Source organism: Anthonomus grandis, chromosome 6 (genome assembly GCF_022605725.1).
Source record: "Anthonomus grandis grandis chromosome 6, icAntGran1.3, whole genome shotgun sequence".
NCBI lineage: Eukaryota > Metazoa > Arthropoda > Insecta > Coleoptera > Curculionidae > Anthonomus > Anthonomus grandis.
In genome coordinates this window covers 20,566,404-20,588,060 of record NC_065551.1, presented here as the reverse complement: position 1 = coordinate 20,588,060, position 21,657 = coordinate 20,566,404, and the positions used below count along the sequence as shown (strand labels likewise).

General features: G+C 32.2%; 1 protein-coding gene across 1 annotated transcript; it reads right to left on the bottom strand.

Moving 5' to 3' along the window:
- Positions 1-10,302: 10,302 nt before the first annotated feature.
- LOC126737871 (transmembrane 7 superfamily member 3-like) lies at positions 10,303-20,310 on the bottom strand. Its single transcript, XM_050442946.1, has 7 exons — positions 20,069-20,310; positions 16,574-16,900; positions 16,095-16,517; positions 15,866-16,033; positions 15,657-15,809; positions 10,623-10,886; positions 10,303-10,566 (listed from the first exon to the last, which is right to left on the bottom strand). The coding sequence occupies exons 1-7, from the start codon at positions 20,160-20,162 to the stop codon at positions 10,382-10,384; spliced, it is 1,614 nt and encodes a 537-aa protein (XP_050298903.1). The 5' UTR covers positions 20,163-20,310; the 3' UTR covers positions 10,303-10,381.
- Positions 20,311-21,657: the final 1,347 nt, after the last annotated feature.

Genomic DNA, 21,657 nt, shown 5'->3' with positions numbered 1-21,657 from the left:
AACTATTAAATAAGAAAAACCGCTTGTCCATCCCGACAAGTCAAACAAATTACATAAACAAATACTTTTTACATTTCAACCATTCTTTACTCAACTTTCGTTCTTAAACACCTTGTTACCCTCGTAACACAAAGAACAAGTCACCGCACTTGATTTGTTGATGATGAATCATAATGCACCAAGAAGATTACCGCAGTAATACTTCTTCTAAATTTTTTTTTTAATACACTATGTATTGAAGCCAAAAACTACCGCAGCAGTTTTTAAGTAACAGATAACCTCAGTTATCTTTACTATATATCACGCTCAACCAAGCTACCGCAGCAGCTGTTAAGCCCCAGAAAACCGCAGTCATCTTTAGACTTCTCATCTAGCTACCTCACCAGCTATTCTCAGTAACAGATAGCCGCAACTATCTTTACTACTTTCACACTTGACCTAGCTATCGCAACAGCTATCAAGTATTAGATAACCTCAGCTATCTTCACTATACATCACGCTCAACCAAGTTGACTCACCTTTATTCATATCGAGATTCGCTAGTCGAAGCTTGCTTCTCTTTATCAGGACAACTGGTTGCAATATGTCCTGGTTTTCCACAAGTAAAACACGTAACAGACTTTACGATTTTGCTATCGTGCACTACCCGCCTATTCACAGATTACAGATCACTAGCCACATTCATTTTGCACTGATAAGCCTTATGTCCAATTTTGCCACAAACACGACACTTGCCCAGAAATGATGATTGTTCCTTCTTGTTTGGCTGAGTAAGGGCATGACGCTTCGAACTAATATGATGATCAGTTGAAAATAGCGCCGGCCGCTTACCTGTAGAGCCCCTTAATGCAACGCAAAAACTCTTTAGATCTTTTGGTATGTCCGCCTGCAATTGCTTACGAACCGATTCAGATCTGTTTGCCACAACATGACATGCAAACAATGTTGCTAAGGCCTCTACGTTTTCACAAGACTTTATTAAGTGCATTGCTAGGCGTAAAACGTGCAGTCCTTCGTCCAAAAGCGTTGTATTGCTAGGAACACTCTGATGTCCAAGAACTGCTTCCTCGAACATATCCATAAAAATTCTGTGCGAATATCTGCCCAAGTTTTACCTAAAGGTCTAGAACGAATAAGCCAATCCGCTGTATCTCCTTTTAACGCACATGATAAACTAATCACCAGCGTAATGCCAGATAACATTTGCATTTTAACAAACAGCACCAGCCTTCCGGATCTGCAATTTTTGATTTTACTCTGCATTTCAATCATTTTTCTAAGTAGCAACTCCACTTGACTACTTGGAATATTTGTCTGCGTTTTAGGCTGTTTCGTCAGGATATTTTCAGCCAATTGTGGACTGGTTAGTCCCACTTCTGATGTCGGAGAGTCAGTATTATTATTTTCGGCGGACATGTTCGTTATAGGTAAAACTCGTAATTCGTGAAAGCACACTCTTAATTACTATATTGACAAATAAACACGAATTACACACAATTACACTAAATAAACGAGTAAACTAACGTACCGTCAGTATAAAGTACCGTCGCGAATAAAATAAAAGAACTAGTGATCCAAAGCCGGTCTATCTATCATCAGTTCTCTCAAAAGGCTGCCTTTTCTTTTCCTTTATGCTTCTCCAACCATTCATTCCCGGCATTTTAACATCTATTTGTAAAGTTTGAAGAGCAGTTATTAATAAACATTTTAGCTAAAAAACGATCATCACATGTTGCCTATTACGTCAAATGGAACAGAAGGTTATATTTTTCACATAAAAAGAAAAGAAAACTTGGAAAGATGTTAGATGTTAGCTTTTAATTTTTAAAGGAGCAGATATCAGAGTTTGAATGTTCGCATTTAATGGGCATTTGAACATCCATTCGTAAAGTTATTATATAAAAATCAATTATTAATAACAATTTTAATAAAAATACGATCATCAGAGGTTTGCCTATTACGTCCAACAGAAGGGCACTTATAAATCGGTTGTAAATTGGGTCAATTATTTTTGTCCCACAAAAAGTTCACTTTATATTTCAAAACTTGGAAAGAGGTATTACCTACATGTTCACCTTTAATATTTTAATGGGCAGTAATAGTATAAAGTAATTTTTTTGTTTTAGTTTATACTACGTCATAAGAAATTATGCGGTGTGATCGGCAAGTTTATAAATTGACCCTTTTACGATGTTGGTAAAAAAATAATTAATATACAGATACATGTTTGGCGTTATTATCTAAGAAATCAGTTAATTTATTTTGAACGTTCGTATTTAATGGGCAAGTTAACATCCATGTGTAAAGTTTGAAAAAACAATCATCAGACCTATTACGTCGAACGGAACGATCGTTTATAAATCGGTTGTAACTTAACTTTTTGTTTCAAAACTTGGAAAAATTAGTATCACATGTAACCCTTAATTTATCAAAAAATAGAAGAAGGCATACAAAGGAATAATTTTTAGAAAGATGGTCAAAATGGCATTTTCCGGCACAAAACACCTAATTTGTATTTTATTACATAAAAAATAGTAGTTTCAAAAAAACTGATAAAAGAATTCTTCTAATTTTTTTCTTTTTAAATAAGATTTTTTCAAAGAAACTCAGATTTGATACTTTTCAGTTATATTTCATGTGTGTTCGACTGGAAAAATTCAAAAAAGCCAATATCGTAGACCTTTAAGTAACTTTTCATTCTTAACTCCAATTTTCAATAAATATGATTCTTCTTACTTCTTTTTTATTTCCACTTCTATTCCTCTCAAGTTTTTAATATCTTAAAAATAGAATACCCAAAGACCCAACAACATTGCATCAAGTAAAATAAAAAAAAAACTTTCTATTGTACATTATTTTATTTTAATGCAAATAAAACAAAGAAAGCAGGGTTCCCAAATCTAAAAAAAACACTATATAACTATTGTATATATGTTGTAAATAAAAAAAATGTATCCTGTAAATGAGTTTTATATACTTGTGAAATAGTAACTATATTAATGTGAATTAATGTACAAATTACCAATTAAGGCATGTTATTAAACTTATTATCAGAAGCAATGGATAAGCAATGAATGAATTTTTTGGTAGGGTGTGTCTTTATGACCATACTGCAATAAATAGATTGTTTCAAAAAAATTTCTTATGTAAATATTTATCAGCGCAAAAATCTCATTATTTCCTGTATATTGCTGCAATATTTAGTTATATATATAGCAATAATGTTTTAAAACTTCACAATCCTGTATTTTTGTTATTATGAAATGTACATTTATTGGCAATATACTGCCGCTCTGGCATAATAATTATCCATGTTATGTATGTATATTGATTCTTAGATATACAGATAAATATTATTACATTTTAAAGAAAAATTACAAGAATTGTCTGAGGAGGCGCTGCGTGCACACACTGTAAAATATAAAATTAAGAGTATATAGCTGTAAATCGTAAATGTTGGTAAGTTATTATTGCTGTGATTATTTTTAATAAAAATTAAATGCACTAAGTGTAGCACATTTTCTGTGTAGATGTGTAAAGTTAGTTTGTGGAATAAATTAGTAATTGGAAATTTATTTGTTTTATTTATTAATTCTAGAGGAAAATGTATTCGAAGCACATTCTGGTTAAACCAATATAAAAAAAATTATTAGAATGATTTATATATATAAAAATGTATATATATATATATACATTTTTAAAAAGGGTGTTTTCTGAGAGAATTCAAAAATGAAATGATAATCAGTAGTAACCAAGTGAGCACCGCAATTATTGCATTGTAAATACATATAACGATATTAAAGTATGGTTTAGTGAAATTAATTTCTAATTATATTCCAATAAATTTCTTTTTTGGAATGGAATTTCGCGTATAGACAAACTTGCACTAAAAATGCTTTAGTATACAGGTTGGAGAATCAATCATTACGCACAAAGAGGTACTTATGGCAATGCGCACGCATGATTTTGGGCGCTCTGATTCTTGCGTGCTACATTGTTATTTTTCAGTACGACGTTAGTAAGCGTCTGACTTTGATGGGTGTTACTGTATTACTTGCAATACAATTATCTTGCAAAATATTACGCGAAAGTTTGGACATTTCAAAAATATTTTCCTGATGCAGGCTCTATACTTACATATACATACAGTATACTAGCCACTTTAGAATTTTAATCTTTTGTTTATTATTAGATTACGATTCTCAAGATTATAGCGTTATTCTAATAAAAATAAAGCTAAAAATTAACTCCTTAAATAAAAAGCTTAAACAGACCCCCTTCTTTTGCTAAACAAAAAGTAACCCTATCAAAAAGTACAAATTTCGCACCAAAGAGTTTCTAGCGAGATGGAATTGGCAAACTCAACAATTTTCTCTCGCAACTATTTTAAATTGGCTGGCTCACTAAATTCGTGTTTGTAAATCATCTCCCGCATAAACCGCATAAAAATAAAAATCATTTGGGGGCAAATCTGAAGTACTGGGAGGTTATTTCATATCGCCAGTTCCACTCACTCATTAGACGGTTTATTATTAAAAAATCTTTTCATTTAACATAACAAACGTATTATGAGCAAGATATCTGTCTTGTTGAAAATAGACCGATCATAGATCTAAATCAGGGAGGATTTGAATGGCAGATAATTCAAGGTATAAATTTTTCGCGGCAACGTCGCTTGTTGTTGTTTGCGTGCATGCCAGAAGTATTTGCAAATTAGTTTGACAAATCTTTTTATCACGTATCAAATATTGACCCCTTATGAGATCAACTTAACTTTCATATGTTCAAGTATAAATATTATATGTGTATATTTTGTGAACATTACCGTCGCCTGCTTATATCTACACCTTCGATATATACATCGTACATACAGAACATATACATATGTGCATATAGCCTTAGCCAGGCAGCAAGATGACGTCAAATGACCTTAAGCGATGTCATTGAGATGGGAGTAGTAGACACGTACCAAAAAATACACACGCGTAAAAACGGTGTCGACACTTATCGATCAATCGAGTCTTGCCAAAAAATTGCTGCTACTCAGTTCACAGCTTAGCACGACCTTCTTCTCCTTTTCTCCCACTTTTTGCGAATTTGTATTTAATTTAAGGACTGATATCCTCCTGGGACTCGGACATGTTTTTGTTAAGTTAGGGTTGTGAGGCTTTTAAATATAATAAAAAATACATAAATAAACATTGTTTACTAATAACTTTTGTTATTTTTTTTCTTACTTTGACAGATACATGACGTCCATTAAAATGGACATTGGGTCTTAACCTAAACAAAAATTTCTAATATATGATTTTTTTTTCAATAACATTTCAGTCTAAACCTATAAAAACGCAAAAAATAAATGTAAACTTAAATTTATTTGCTATGAAACTCCATGAAACAGTTTTTGTTGCCAGTAATGCACAAAAATGTGTTGCATGTATTACAAAAAAACTTGTTTTTTTGGCACAAGAGTCATTTTTACATCTAACCGAATTTTTTAAGTCTGTGGCAATTTCTGGAAAGTGTTGCTTTCGTTTTCTTTCGGTGTCTAATGACGATGACGGTGAATCGACAAAGATATTTCCCTCAGGATTTCTTCTAGTACTTATACCTCGGACGTTTTCTTGGGATTCACTTTGTGGGTTGGGTGTATTTGTCAAAAGTTGAGTGGCAATTTCGATTTTAGAATCTAAATAATGTTGTATTTTACGTGGAGGGATTTTAAATATTTTTTTATCTTTTCGATAAAAAAATCCATGAGTTAGCCATTGCCAGATCAAAGAAATGGAAAATAACCCTTACAGTGCATTTTTTTGATCTGGCTCGAATTCAATAATAGCTAATCATTCGGTCTATCAAGTCTATTCCTCCCATACAATCGTTGAATTTAACAACAACGTAAGGTCTTTTAACCTGAATCTCATCGCTAGGTTGAATTCCTAGAGCAGTAGATGCCAAAAGTACAGATTTCAGATCATATCATTGTACAACTACTATTTCGCCATCTTGTCTTACAATTTGTTTCGAGCTGCCTCTACCTATCTTGGCCATCATTTTTTCCGAAGTTAAATTTGCTGCCGCTGGTACACGAGATTTCATAATGGTTCCAGTACAATATTTCTCTTGTTGAGGAAGATATTCGAGAACAACAGCAGAAGGTCCAACACCAAGTCGTTTTACAGAATCATCTGGAAAAATATCTTTTCCTTGATATAATTCAAAGTTTACGACAAGACCATCAGTGGCAGCAACAACAAAATTTTTCAAGCCCTCTAGATTTGGCTTTCCTCTAACAAACTGCTTCATTTTACAAGTCCCTGTAAATGGGATCATCTGTTCATCTACAGCAACCACTTTCTCTCCAGATATCTGCAAACACCCCTGCCATACTGCTTTTATAATAGGACGTACTTTCCAAAATTTGTCAGACCTGCGTACCTCTTCAGCGATGCTGCCATCAATGACGATTTTAAGGTTACTTCTTATAGCAAAAAATCTATCTCGAGTCATTGTATCTGCAATAGCTGAAACTGTAGTGGTTTTTGCCCAGTACATTCTGATTTTAGGATGTTTAAGACAGGACATCAAACAAACTATTCCAAAAAAAATTTTAATCTCATTAAGAGTCAATTTAAGAGATACTCCTTTAAGTTCAATGTACCTTGCATTTGTGCAATCACAAACTTTTTGGAATAACTCATCTTCAAAGTAATAAATACGATTTTGCAGTATAATCATACCGGAGCTCTGCGCTGCATTCATTAGAAGGGCCTTCAAAATTTGGAGGTGCAAATCCTCCTCACTGCTGCTTACTAGTTCTTCATTAATTATTTCTTCTTCTCTCCCCATTAAATCATCCATAGTTTAAATTTCTTCTTCATCATCAGACATTTCAATGTCAGAGTCATCATTTCCAATGATTTTTAGTATTTGTTCCAATTTTTCGTCATCTTCTTATAGCAAAAAATCTATCTCGAGTCATTATATCTGCAATAGCTGAAACTGTAGTGGTTTTTGCCCAGTACATTCTGATTTTGGGATATTTAAGACAGGACATCAAACAAACTATTCCAAAAAAAAATTTAATCTCATTAAGAGTCAATTTAAGAGATACTCCTTTAAGTTCAATGTACCTTGCATTTGTGCAATCACAAACTTTTTGGAATAACTCATCTTCAAAGTAATAAATACGATTTTGCAGTATAATCATACCGGATGCATGCAGCAACAGTTTTGCAACATCGGTTGCTTTTTGGGATCTAAACTTAGTTGTTTGGCAGACCATTGTTTAAATGTAGCATATTTTTTAGATGTCTTACAACCAAAGTTGTGTTGAAGCCTACTATACTACGACGTCATGTTTACAGCTAACTTGATTGAAAACGGCCATTTAATTTTAAAACGTAATTAGAAATTAAAATTGCATTTTCAAAGGTTGTTATGACTAAATTTAAATTAAAAGTCAATTTGAAGCAAAATCGATGATTTTTTTTTTAATATAATTTATGTTCAGGTCTAATAAATGAATTTTTAATTAATTTAAAGGTATTTTAAGACCCTTTTATCGAAACAATATATAATATGATATTTTTATTTTAACACCCTTTGTTGCTAATTAGGCATTAAGGCCTACTCCATTATTTTAGAATAACTATTTTAATTAAAACCTTCCAATACAAAAACTCATATTTTTTCTTTTAAAAATATATTTTAGATTCCCTAAATATTGTTTTAAACATAAAGGCTTAAATAAGTTAGACACAAAATCACTTTAGCACTAAACCGAACGGTACTATGATCAGAGAAAAACAAACCACAGGTGGTTTGTTTTTCTCTGCTATGATATTAAACCTTTTTAAAGGTTTTTAGTCGCCGAAGCTACTGGGCCGTTAATATCGAATTTTGGAATGTGCATTGTGCCATCAAGTCCTGCTGTGGAAAATATTTTTTTAAGGCGTTTTGCGCCAGTTGTAGTATATGTAAACAAGACATACTTTTATGCAAATCCGAAGAAAATGCAATTTTTTGTCCTTAAATAGGTTCACTTTTGTAATTTGTTTAATAGAAGTTTTAAAGAATTAAATATAAGTAAATAATAAATATGTTTACTTATATAATGAAAGCAAATAAACATTAAAAATCCTTACTTTTGCTTCTAATATTTAGAAGTAAAAGTAAACAAAAAAAATACAGAAGCAGCAGGTTACTACTTGTAATAAAAAGCAAATCTAAATATTTGTTAAAGCAAATTCTAAATTTGGAAGCAACATTTATCGAAACATTCATAATCACATTCTTAAGATCAAAATATTTTTTGTTGTTTTATTTATTCCATTCCCACATTTCTAAAATAAATTATATTTTCAATGCATTTTCTTGGCTTAGTCATGATTTATTCTTTTAATTTTAACTTTCTGTGAGGTGTCCGAGGGTCACATGCTGAGGTTGAACCCCTTGAAATCGGTGGCTTTATTATTTTGTAATGATAAACTACGTGAAAATATCTTGAGTCAGTTGGATCTAAGTATCGGAAACGCTAATACTTCTTTTAAAAATTCCGCTAAAAACCTGGGTTTAATTTGTGACACTAAACTTAAATTTACCGAACATATAACAGCTTGTATTAAAAAATCCTACTGCGCCCTTAAATCTCTTTTTCCTCAGGCATTACTTAGAAAAGAAAACCAAAATTGAACTATGTGACGCACTCGTACTATCACACTTTAACTTCGCGGATAGTGTTTATGGTCCTTTTCTGCATATAACACAGGTCCGGAGAGTGCAAAAGGTTCAAAACTCATGCATACGTTTTATATGTGGCATAAGACGTGGACAACACGTATCACATAAGCTTAAAGAACTTAGCTGGTTGTCAATGTTCAACAGGCGTGTACTGCACTCATCTTGTCTGTTTTATAACATCATTAAATTTCAGTGTCCTATCTATCTCAGTAGAAAAATTGTTTACAGAACTGATGTTCATAATATAAATATACGTAGAATACACATCCTTACGATCCCCAAGCACAATAAGGAACTTTTTAAAAGAGGATTCTCTTATAACATAGCGTCAACCGTAAATAAATTTCAAGTTGCTCATTTTAACACATCTTTATCCTGTTTCAAAAGATGGATCAGACAGCGGCTTCTCAGTGTTTGTTCTCAATGAGTTTTTATGGGTATTTATATGCATTTCAGGAGAAAATAAGATATTATATACATACAATTTTCTTTTATTTTTTTCTGACCAGAGCTCTGTACCGCTTAACATAATGGACCGAGTCATCTAACTTCATTAATGTATTGGGTTTTATTAGGCTTAGGTAAGGTAACTAAATGTAAGTACGGCTTAGAATTTGTCTACGGCTTTAACAGCCTCTCCTTTTGGAGAGAAGCTGACTATCAAGGCCATTTGTTTCATTTATATATTTGTTTTGTATTTGCAAAATTGTTATAATTAATTGGAACAATAAAATGATTTATTATTATTATTATTGTTAATTTTATTTTAAAAAGTTCAATTAAATTATTTTTTTAAATTGTGACAGGTAGTTCAGCATGAATATTAAGGCTCAAAAATAGACAAAAACGCTGTCCCAAAGTTGTATTTATCTTTGGCAACGAACCAGTCAAAGCCATTGATCGAGTAGAGTAGGTGTGACTAATGATCTTAAGCGTATCTCGTTTTTTCAATTATCATAGATCTATCTCAATAGACATTTTTGGACAATATCTAGCGATCTTATGTCCGTTTTTTAAATATTACCCTATACCAGAATCCCATATGTTAGATTGGGTTGTAAAAGTACCAAATATAGGGTTTTTAAATATGCAATATCAAAATATTTTTTCAGGTCTTAAATTTGTTAATACATAATCTTACTTTATGGTTCATGTAATAATTCCATTTTATGTTTGATTTTATTTCTACTACAAATATTTATAAGTTTATCGGAGAGCTCAATAGTAAGCTTATTAAAATTCAACAAGTGAGAATAATAGCCAAATAGCATTAACGACATCTTATCAAAATTAGTGATAAACATTCATTATTAAGCCATTTAAATGGAGTGAAATCCGTTGCTAAATTTGGTTTGATCGGAGCTTAATTTTCCAAAAATAAAATAGAGTATTTAGAATCTTGAGCAAAGTGATGCGAGCCATCATGGTGGATATCTACACTATTTGCTGTCTGCAAGTATATCGAAGTACCTACCTATCATATTAACCATATTTTACAGTAATGCAATACTGAAATTAAACCATACCTACTATATAATAAAATTAACAGAAAAAAATAAATAAACCTCAAAAAAATTTTTATTAATTAATTAAAAATAAGGCACATATTAAGTCTTTAAAAGATTACAAATTATTAACCTTAGTGCTGTGAATAATCAGGAGAGGGCGTCTCTCTATTTATTAAAGGGCGTCTTTCCCAATTTGCACCTCCATTAAGGCTTCTTCTCCTGTGAGGTGGAAACGGTGGCCTCCCTACAGAGTTTTTCCACTGAAAATACACCCCTGCCAGAAATAAAATAACCCATAAAACAGTGGCCGAAATATCTACAAAAAAAAAGCAAAACAGTTTAAACAATTAAACACACACCCACATTACTTACTGGCAAAGTGATACGGGGGATCTATGACGACTTCTTCAAACTTGTCTATTGCTATCCTTCGATATGTATTGATAATAATATAATACAAGTTGCCGGCAATATAATAGTTTAGTGCGACTATTACCGCATAAGATGATAATAGGCTTATAGCCATTATATGGGCCGTCGGTGTTAAATAGAATAAGGGAAGTTGGCATATAAGGACTATTGCGCCGAATATTGCCCAAAATGTAAATCGGCCGCCGAATAATGTCGATAAATTTCCTGCAAAAGAAGTTAAGTTTAAGATAAATTGCCATAGAATTTTGTAAGCCACCATAGGTTAAAAATATACAGGATGGTCAAGATAAATGCTATTATTTTTATTAACGGGGAGAAAGCCAAGGAAAGTGCAATTTCACAAGAAGTTCTTTTAATAAATGTTTTCTAAGGGAGAGATATAGCTGTTTTGAAGAATTTTGTTGTTTATAGGAAGTGAATGAGCTATTTGTCTACAGCTACCCGGAGTAAAAAAATGCCTAAAAAGGGAATATGACAGATTTTAAAGAACTTTTTAGGCAATAAGTGCACAGGTCCTCCAAGCAGCAGAAGACTCTTCATGGACTAATCAATAAATATTTACGATATGTCTGACAAAAAAAATATTATCGATTTCCTGGAAGATAAGAGATATAGAGAACTTTTGGATAGTTCTTAAGGCAATGTTTTAAACATGACAGGCAGCTTAAGCTACATTTATTCAAAAAAGGCATGCATTAATACATCAACAATAAATAATCAAAGAAACGTCTGAAAAAAGGAATACTATCAATTTTTTGGAAAACAAGAGACAGTTTAGAACACTACTAAAAAAAGAATTATTATGCGTTTTTTGGAAAATAAGAAAAATTATACAGAACTTCCGGATTTCTCACAAATGATTGAAATCAGGTAAAGTGGTTGTATAATATACAGCGTAACCTCTATAATCCAGACAGTTAAATCGGTACATCCAGGCACATCTTTTCAAAAATAATAATCCAGGCGTAACTCTTTTTTATAATTTTTATCGTTTTATATTATTTTATTATTTGAGCTGGCGACAAGTGCGGTGGAAGGTGTACAAGAGCAAAAAACTTCGAAAAGAAAACACATAGCGTTAAACTTGCAACAAAAGCGTGATACGAGCCCTAACAACTATATGTTGGAAGAAGCAGTTATTTTGCAAACAAAATACCAATTTTCCGATATTCTTTTATTTTCATCTTTTTTAAATTATAAATATGAAATTAACAAAATTCTGTATGAGGTATGGAATTATTTTTACGATTTAATTATGTACTTTATGTTGATTACTATGTTATTAATGGTTTCATAATTGAAAAATGCTGACTAAATATTGGAACATATTTTGCTTTTCTTCATGTTTCTTAAGTTTTATTAGCCTGACGCGAAAAAGGCCTTGAAATGAAAGAGACGAATAAGTAATGCGTTGTCAATAATAATTGTCACACATCATTTAAAGATTAATAATTAACAACCGTCAGTTTTATTACGAGTCAAATACAATAATGGCACGCGGACAACCTACTGATCCAAAAGTGCGAGAAATTATTATTGATCAGTACCATAAAGGGAAAACAATGCGTGAAATTTCCATTGAATTAACTGTAGCAACAACTACTGTGTCTCATATAATTCAGAAATATGGTAAAACTGCCAGAACTGATGTTCGCGACAAAGGCTTAGGCCGTCCAAAAGTTGTTTCTAAAAAAAAGTGTAAGGCATTTTCTCAATTCGAACATGTAAATCGAAAAGAAGCAATACACTACGACAAAAAACTGCCAGGTGGAATCGAGAAACTGGAATGAATGTTTCTAGAGAATGTTGTCGGAAATATATCCAGAAGAGTAGTCTGCGGTAAGAGTAGTAAGACGAGTCTTAATGTTTATAAGGTAGGTTTGATATAAATCTCTCTTTGCGATTTAAATTTCTAAGTTTTTTTTATTTATTCAAGTAGGCCATAGAAAAATCATTGTTGATGGAAATTTAAAAAAGGAATCGTTATCGTCTGTAGGGAAAATTACCAAAAGCGTGTGATTCGGGAAAAAACAAAATCATACCATAAGGATAACTGTAAAGTTTCCACAGGGCATCATGGTGTGCGATTGCATGTCGACCAAATGATTGGGAATTTCACATTTTGTTGAAGGCATTTTCAATGCAGCAAAATATTAAGATATCCTTCAACATTTGCTTTTACCAAGCACATCAAATTTATATCCATCCGGAGATTTTTACTTTCAACAGGACGGATCCTCATGCCATACGGCTAAATCTACCAAAACATGGATAGAATAACGTAGCATTAAAGTTCTGTCACATCCCTCTAACAGCCCGGATCTTAAAGTAACCCAATAGACATTTTGGCACAAAATGAAACAACGGCTAAGAAATGATCCTTAGCGTACTTTGCCACAACTCCGTACTCAATTACAAATATGGTATAGTTTCACCCCAGAATGTTGTGGAGGCCTAGTAGATAGAATTCAGGCTCAGCTAGTTCAGGGCGACGTTACGCGGCTCGTATAATTAAATTGCTAGATTCACGGGAAAATGTTAGATCAGTTGCCAGTAAATTAAGTATTGGAAAATCGACATTTTTGGATATATGTAAGAACAAGGCTAATATAATAGTTTATGCAGCTGAAGATTGCAATTTAGAAAAAAGAATGACACTAAGGCTAAGTGCATTTCCGGAAATGGAAAAAGCATTGTACACTTGGTTTGTGCAGGAAATGGGCTAAAAGTAAGTTGTACATTCTATCGAAGAGATGTCAGTCTAAAGGTTTATTTTTTTATAAAATTAGTTTTTTGTTAATCTTCTATTTCTTTGTTAATTTAATTTGAGTTATTAGTGCTTTAAAAAACTAAAAGCTAAAGTTTTATACTTGCTCATGGGCATTGGAAAAGTTTGTTAATTTTGTCTATTTGTCTTTTTTTATGTTTCAAGTTCTTTTATGTAAGGGTATGTGGAGAGAAACTAGTCTTAGGTGATCTTATATGTGACAAGACAAGATTTTTTATCACCAGCTAAACCTTGGTGCAAAAATTAAAGAAAGATTTTGTATAAGGCAGTTAACTATTAGAGGGGAAATACTTTGAAGCAATGCTGAGGCTGTGAAGCCGTTTATAAAAAAATATTTTAAAAAATTAAAGAAATGGGCCTTTAAAATGATCAGATTAAATATAATGAGATAAAGTTTATGTCCTGTGCTTATGCATCTGGCAATCAAAGGTTATGGTTGCCCGTTGCTGGAAAATCAGTAAAACCAAGAGCTCTGGCTCCTGTATCTAATAAAAGACAAAAAAAGGTTGGATAACAAAAGATTTATTTCGTGAATGGTTCCATATATAGAGTTTGTACCGGCAGTAAGAAAAAAATTGAACGAATTACATTTACCTCCAAAAGCTCTTTTTGGTTATTAGATAAGGCCACCAGATCTTAAAGTGATAACAGTTAGATCTCTGCTATGTATCCACCACCCAATTGCACACCGTTAATACAGCCTATGGACCAGCATGTCATCCAAGCCATAAAACTCTTTTACAGGAAGGACTTGTTTAAAAAAATGGTAGCATCTTAAACTGACATTCCTACTACAAGTTTTTTTTACAAATAACCGTACCAAAAATTATGGAACAATGGTTGTCCTCTAAGGAATTGGCTACAGAAAAACAAGATGATGAAAAAAATTCCTTTGGCCACTTTGGTACAGAAAATTGCTTTAAAAACACCTAAAGAGCTACAAAATTAATTAAATAACATAAAATTGCTTGGTCGACAAATATTAGAAGCACATATTTCAACCGAAGATTTAGAAGCGTGAATTACAGGAAATAGCTCTGAAGCTGACATTTTAATAACAGACCAGAATGTTCTGGCTGAAACGATTGACGACCTACAACACGTTAAAGACAATTCTTCTAGTGATGATGGTGGATGGCCTTTAAATTATGACAAAAAATAAACATCAAGATGCCGTAAACTCCTTTAATACCTGTATTCAGTGGGCGTCAAAAAATAATATATCCTATAGGCAAAATGAGTTACTTTACGATTTTAAAAATACTGCGTTAAAAAAAAAGATTTTGATTTAAAAAAACAAATATAACTTCTTTTGCTTTAAGGTAGTTCCGAAATAACATAATATAGGTATGTATTTTTAAAATAACTTTGACGTTAATATTTTTATTTTTTTGTTAGAGCTTTTCTGTTTATTAATAAATGTTTAAAAATGTGCAATGAATTTTTTTTTTCATCCTAATATTAAGCTTCAGTTATCCGGACAAATCACACACCCCCTAACCATTAATTGTCCGGATTACTTCACACATTACACTGTAACGTGAAAATGACTTTCTGGATCTGGAAACTTACAATTACTCTGGACTTACTTATATTGGACACCTTTTTCTTCAAAAACTAAAATTTTTTTCCTGAAAAATTCCATAAAATATAACTCACAACGTCACACAAATGCTGGTTCGAAAATGATTTTCAGATCTACATTCACCAAGTTCATTCTACATTCACCAACAATTTTCCAGAACAAATAATTTTCGACTTTAAAACGGAATTTAATAAAGTGTCTCATGGTTTATTCCAACACACAGAGTATTTAAGGGATCCAAATTGAGTCCTACGCTGCTCTTATTATTCATTGACAGCATTGCAAACGTGATGGAAAAACTTTTATATATTTATTGTTAGCTGACCATTTAAAAATTTATAAGAGAGTAAAAAGCCATGGCTGCAAAATAATTATTATTACATACGCCATTTATTTTTAAATATACATATTGGACCTGGTAAATTCTATTCAGGATTGTGCTTTATGTAAGGTTCGATGTTAAATATTTTTCAAAATAAACAAGGTATTTAAACAGTAGTTTTTACCTTGACCACTCTGTAAATGTGTACTTTGTTTATAGCAATATTAGGTGTTTTTTTCTCTAATTTCGCATTAAAATTGCATGTTTTAATACACATACCATAAGGAATGAAAAAGAATACTGAAGCAATTAGTATTCCGGTCAATAAAAAAGTGGTCAGGACAGCAAGAACTGGTATTCCAAGCCACCACCACAAAAAAACCCAGACCCCTCCAACCACAGCACCCATCAATAATGAATAAACTGATTTACCTAAAATGTTTTGAATTATATAATATGCCCTTGATAGTCCCATATATTTGTAATACCTTCGCTGGTAAACTCATCATCTAAAGTAGTAGCAATCATCATAAAGAAAACTATTAACATGGCGGTGTTTACAAATGTTGTAGTTTTAAAAAACCTGTGTCCAAAAAAACATATAAATAAACCTAAAATTAGCATTAAAGCTATTACGAGTGCCCAAGGAAATTCATCTAGAACAAAGAAAGTTGATTTATGACGGGACTTACTTAAAAAAATACAAGATTAACTTACCTGGTCCAGTACAATTTTCACCTGATTTACCTGTGCTACATCCAAAAGAAACCGCTGGCACATACGCAGAACGGCCTCTATCCGACGTTGCAACGATTGCAAAAACTCGCCCTATACCCCTATAGTTATTGTACATGAGGTTGTACTTGTTAGGTTCCAAGCCATATGGAACCTTGGTGCCATACAGTTTTATATCCTCGGCATTTAACATTTTTTGAATAGCCACAAAATATTCCATAATATTTTCCGATTCTGGTAGGTACATGTAATACATATCGGTCACTATACCAGATTTGTTACAGAGGGTAGAAAATTGGGAAGGTGGTTGACTTCGGACTGTCACGATTTCTTTCGTAAAACTTATTTTTTGATAAGGAGCAAACTCAGTTTCAAAGGAATCATTACATCCACCAGGAATTGGATCTAAATGGGATTCAAATTTTTAGTTATATTACTTCACTCTTAATGTCAACACTTACCATTTTTTGTATAAACAGAAACTGCTACCAGAATATTGAGTGCTTGATTAAAACCAGCTTCATATCTAAACAATTGAAAAGTCTCTCTGGTATTGCCAAATGTTATTTTTACAAGCCCCACATTGGTTCCGGAAGTGTGTGATTTATCCCAAGATGTATATGCAAGTGTGACATTCTCGTTTAAAGTATGAACTTGGATTATAAGAAAATCTACTACTTTAGGAATGTTTATAATATCAATAAAATAATTAAATTTAGTTATGTTGAATATTTCATAACTTGTTGTGCCAATTGTTTGATGTTTTACGTCAAATATTATGGTGTGATCTGGAACAAAACAAATGTTAAATTCATTTTGGATGCCTTCAAGCCATCAAAGTGCCAAGAACAAGTGATGTAATAAGTTGAAATGGGTATTTACTGACAGAAGAGGTTTTGAGTAGAAATATTAAAGACCTTCCCATGCCTAATGTCATAATAAAAAAATTACTATTGATGACCCCTATGGAACTAGAGGGACAAAATATATATGCAAGAAATATGATTTCAAAGACTCTTGATAATTGGTTAAATAATTGGTACATGTATTTTTGTTAAAACTGTGTTTGAGTTTTCTATTTTAAATTGTCTTAGTAGTCCTATTGTTGAAAAATGTTTTGAATATTGTGGTATTTTTTTAAGGAATTTTAATATTAATATTTTAGCATTGTATCGGAGCCCATCTGGATTTTATGACATCTTTTTGGACTCTGTTGAGGGGCTTTTAGTTAGTCTGGATACAGTCCGATACAGGTAAGTCAGTAATCGTTGCAGGCGACTTTATTGTCTGCTTTAATACAAGTCAACCTAAAGCCATTCGTCTCTGTGACTTGCTAACAGGCTTTGGTATTAAACAAACAATTTTTGAAGATGACAATTGTCTGGACAATATCTTTGTGAGCGCTGACATGGATGTATATTGTGTGAGTGTTATTAGCATAATTTTATCTGATCATAGATCACAAATAATAGAGTGTATGATCCCAATGACTGTTGGTGGTTTTGATCGGTCTTAGAAGGTATTTAGACCAATAACATAACAGGGGGTTAATAAATTTTATAACATTGTAGATAAATTTTCATAGGATTTTATTGGGGAAGAAACTGATGGTCAATTGGAGCTTTCAACATTTAATATCATTGCTTGAAAATGCTTATCAATCAGCATTTCCAGAAAAATCTTACATTGTTCATTCTGACCACTCTTATGATATTAACTGGTTTAATGAAGACCTTAAGGAAATGAGAGACCACTTGCAGTTTTTGGAAGAACTCAACCGTCAATATAAACAGGTAGAAATTAAACAACAAAACTAGTAATTACAACACACTCTATAAAGAAGCTATAAAAAAAGCTAAAATAAAATCAAATGATAACGTTATCCGCTTCTCTAAAAATCCAGCAAAAACTATGTGGCAAATAATAAACAGGCACCGGGGTAAAAGTCATTAAATAATAAAAATATATCAGTTACACCAAATGACTAATAATTTTTTCTCCAGCATAGTACAGAGCATGGTGCGAGATATTTCTGAGGTAACTTTTAATGAAGTAAGGGATGTAATTAATAACCTAAAAAACAAACCAAGCTGTGATATATATGGGTTAAACACTAAAATATTAAAGACTGTTAAAAACTGCCTAATAATTACTTTGACTAAGCTAATAAATCTTTGTTTTAAATAGAATACTTTTAATAAGTTCTCAAAGTGGCAATTGTGGTACCAATTTTTAAAAAGGGTGACCCTTTATTGACAGAAATAAAGGGTAGGGCAATATCACTCTTGCCTATAATATCTAAAATAGTAGAAAAGTGCATGGCCATTAAAATTGTTGGGTTTTTTGAGACCAATAGTGTCTTCTCCCGGTGCCAGTTTGGGTTTAGAGAGCATAGGAATACTGTCCAGGGCATCCTACATCTTGTGTCTGATATAATAGAGGCATTTCATAATTTTGTTTCAAAATATGACTGTGTAGATCATAGCATCATTCTTCAAAAACTTGAATACTATAAATTCCATCATAATAGTATAAAACTCGTCAATTCATATCTTCAATGTAGATCTCAGGTCGTGGGGGTCGCGAGTGTGACGTCAGCAAGGAGGGTTACGAGCATTGGAGTGCACAAGGATCAGTTCTGGGGCCCATCATTTTCTTAATATATATAAATGACCTTCCTGAAGGGGAAACTCTTGCAAAATTCACTTTCTTTGCCAATGACACAACTGCTTCTTATGCTGCAGATTCATATGAGGAATCACTACTTGGATCTATGGCGGCACAGGCGAGGGCTCAAGATTGGTTTTGCGCAAAGAGGATGCATTGGAGATGCAAAGGTGCATTTTCTGGGAGTCATTTTGGACCCAAAGCTTTAATGGGGTAAGCATATTGATAGTCTTGCAGAGAAACTCAACAGGGGCCTGTATGTGCTCAGAAACCTCTGCAATTGTATCTCTGCAATTGTATCTCTTGCCATATATGCAATTCTTGCCTGGGGCAATGCAGCAGAAGTAAGCAGGGTGTTTGGCTTGCAGAGAAGGGCGGTAAGAGTGATATCTGGTTTAGGTTACAGGGATGATTGCAGAAATATTTCTGTTAGTCTTGGTCTCTTGACTGTGCCTTGTTTGTATGTGCTAGAGTGTCTGCTGTATGCTAAACAGTGTGAGAGTCAGTTTCAAGCTCACAGGGATGTCGATGACTACAACACTCATGCAAGGAACAATTTGGTACCTGCCTGTTGGCATCTGGGGAGGTGTCAAGAGGGTCCAGGGTACTGGGCTATTAAGTTTTTTAATGTATTACCAAATGTGACTAAGGTTTTACCAATTAAAGATTTTAAGCAAAGGGTGAAGCATTACATAATAAACAATGCATTCTTTTTTTTTGATGAGTATACTAATTTAGATTTTAACAGGTTGTAAGAGACATTACTCTTAATCTTTTTGTTTGTTTTGTTTTTAGTCCTTTTGTTTTAGTATGTATCTTACATGAAAAATATTGTTTGTAATTGTTTTAACAAACCCTTTTAAGTAGTTTATTTTCAATTACTATTATTTTATCTTTTTTGACTGTATATGTGATAACATGAATAAATTATTGAGTTATATCGGAATAGGTATAGTATAAAAGGTAAAAGTATAAATACCTACAAGCCTTTTGTAATTACTCCAATTGCCTAAAAATGCTAGCAGATAAATTCATGAATGATCTCTGCTTTAGGGAAGATCTTAGCCTAGACCATTAGGTCAAAGGCTGGACTCTCCAGTTAATGCAATAATGAATGATGAATTGTTAATACAAAAGGTTCTACAAGCGTAAGTGTGTGATTGTGGTTTTGACTCAGGTTTTGATGAAAGATCACGGTGTTTTAGAAAAAGTAAACCATACAGGCCATTAACTATTTAAATCACTAATGTTTAATGTGCTATGCAAAGGCTTAACTGATTTTTACTTACCTAATATATCAGCAGAACAGGCACAAGCAAATAAACTTATAAAAAGAGTTGATCCAAGCAACATATTTTTGCAAGTTAGCATATTTTTAAACATGATTGTTTTAGGAAGATTAGAAATGCATTGATAAAACTCTACTCTTTAATACTAAAAGATGCAAAATTAATGTTTAGTTTTCATAATTCATAATGGAAAATAACAAGAAAATTAAAGATATCAGTCCCAGAAGATCATTACCCAAACAAAAACATAACCAAACTTTTTAATACTGAGCTAAATCTACACGACTGGGTAACTTGACAACGCAGCCTTAATTATTGCAACTAAGCAGGTTTGTTTTAGTCCGGGAGCAGATAGTAACTTTAGACATTTCTGAACGTTTGATAAATTATAAATAATAATATCTACAAATGAATCGGTCATTTGAGAAACAGCACATGTCACTTTTAAACCATTTTACAGAGAATAAGAAAACCTAAAATTCTCAAAGAATGGATTAAAAAATTATTTTTAAATAATTAGCATTAAAAACTTGTTCGATTTCGGGCATAATACAATAATATTTAAACCTTAAAGAAAAGTTAGAAAAAAAAATGGGTATTTGAAAATGCGCGACATGTGATGTTTCTGAAATGAACATAAAAACTCAGAATATAAGGATATATTTTTATTGAATAATACGTCAAAAAAACATAAAATGAAAAACAAAACTAATTAATGGTCTTCATTTTCAGTTCTCGGCCAATTTATTATCTCTGTATAAAAGCCGTGGTGTTCTTCTGGAATGTATGCAAAAAGTCGCTTTATGTCTTCAAGTTTTTTTGAATTTATCGTAACCTTTCCTTGTGAATAAGCTGGTTGTTGCACAGGGGTAGGAAGTTCTAATAAGTTGGAGGTGGCAAGTCTAAATTTATGGCTTGTAACCCAGTCTATAAAATTAAACGCCTCAACTACGCCAGGTTCATTTGAAGAATATCTAAAATGCGTGAAGTTTGAAATTTGAAATGTGTATTTTTGTTCCCTCGGCACAACTCTACCAAGAGATTCAATGGACAAAGTGTTTGTTTTATAGAACTTTGGACACCAACCTTAAAATCAGCAATATCTTCAGTTTTTGCAAGTTTTACAAAATATTTCGATTTTTTTGTTGAATTGACCATCATTTCGACATATTCCATTATTGAGTAGATTCTATTGTTTTTTAATCACTCGTTTAATACATATTTTACCATAAAATTACCGTAATAAACGTTCATAAGTATTGTCGAAAAAGCAAAAATCATTTTGCTTTTTGTGTGACACTTTCTTACACTTTTTCACTTCAATATAAGTCTTTGGGTATATAATTTATTATTTGTTTTCTTTTTGGTTCACAAAACTGTTTAAATCCTCTCGCGATAGTACCCTCAGTAACCAGTCTGACACTTTTCTTTTAAAACTAATAAAACTTTCACAACATTTAATATCATCAGGGATTTTATTATATAGTCTTGGAGTTAGGTATAGCCAGCTTCTCTGTCCGCACATTTTTTTGCATTTTGGAATAATAACTTTATTTGAAGATCTTAAATTATAGTTTGTTTCGTTAGAA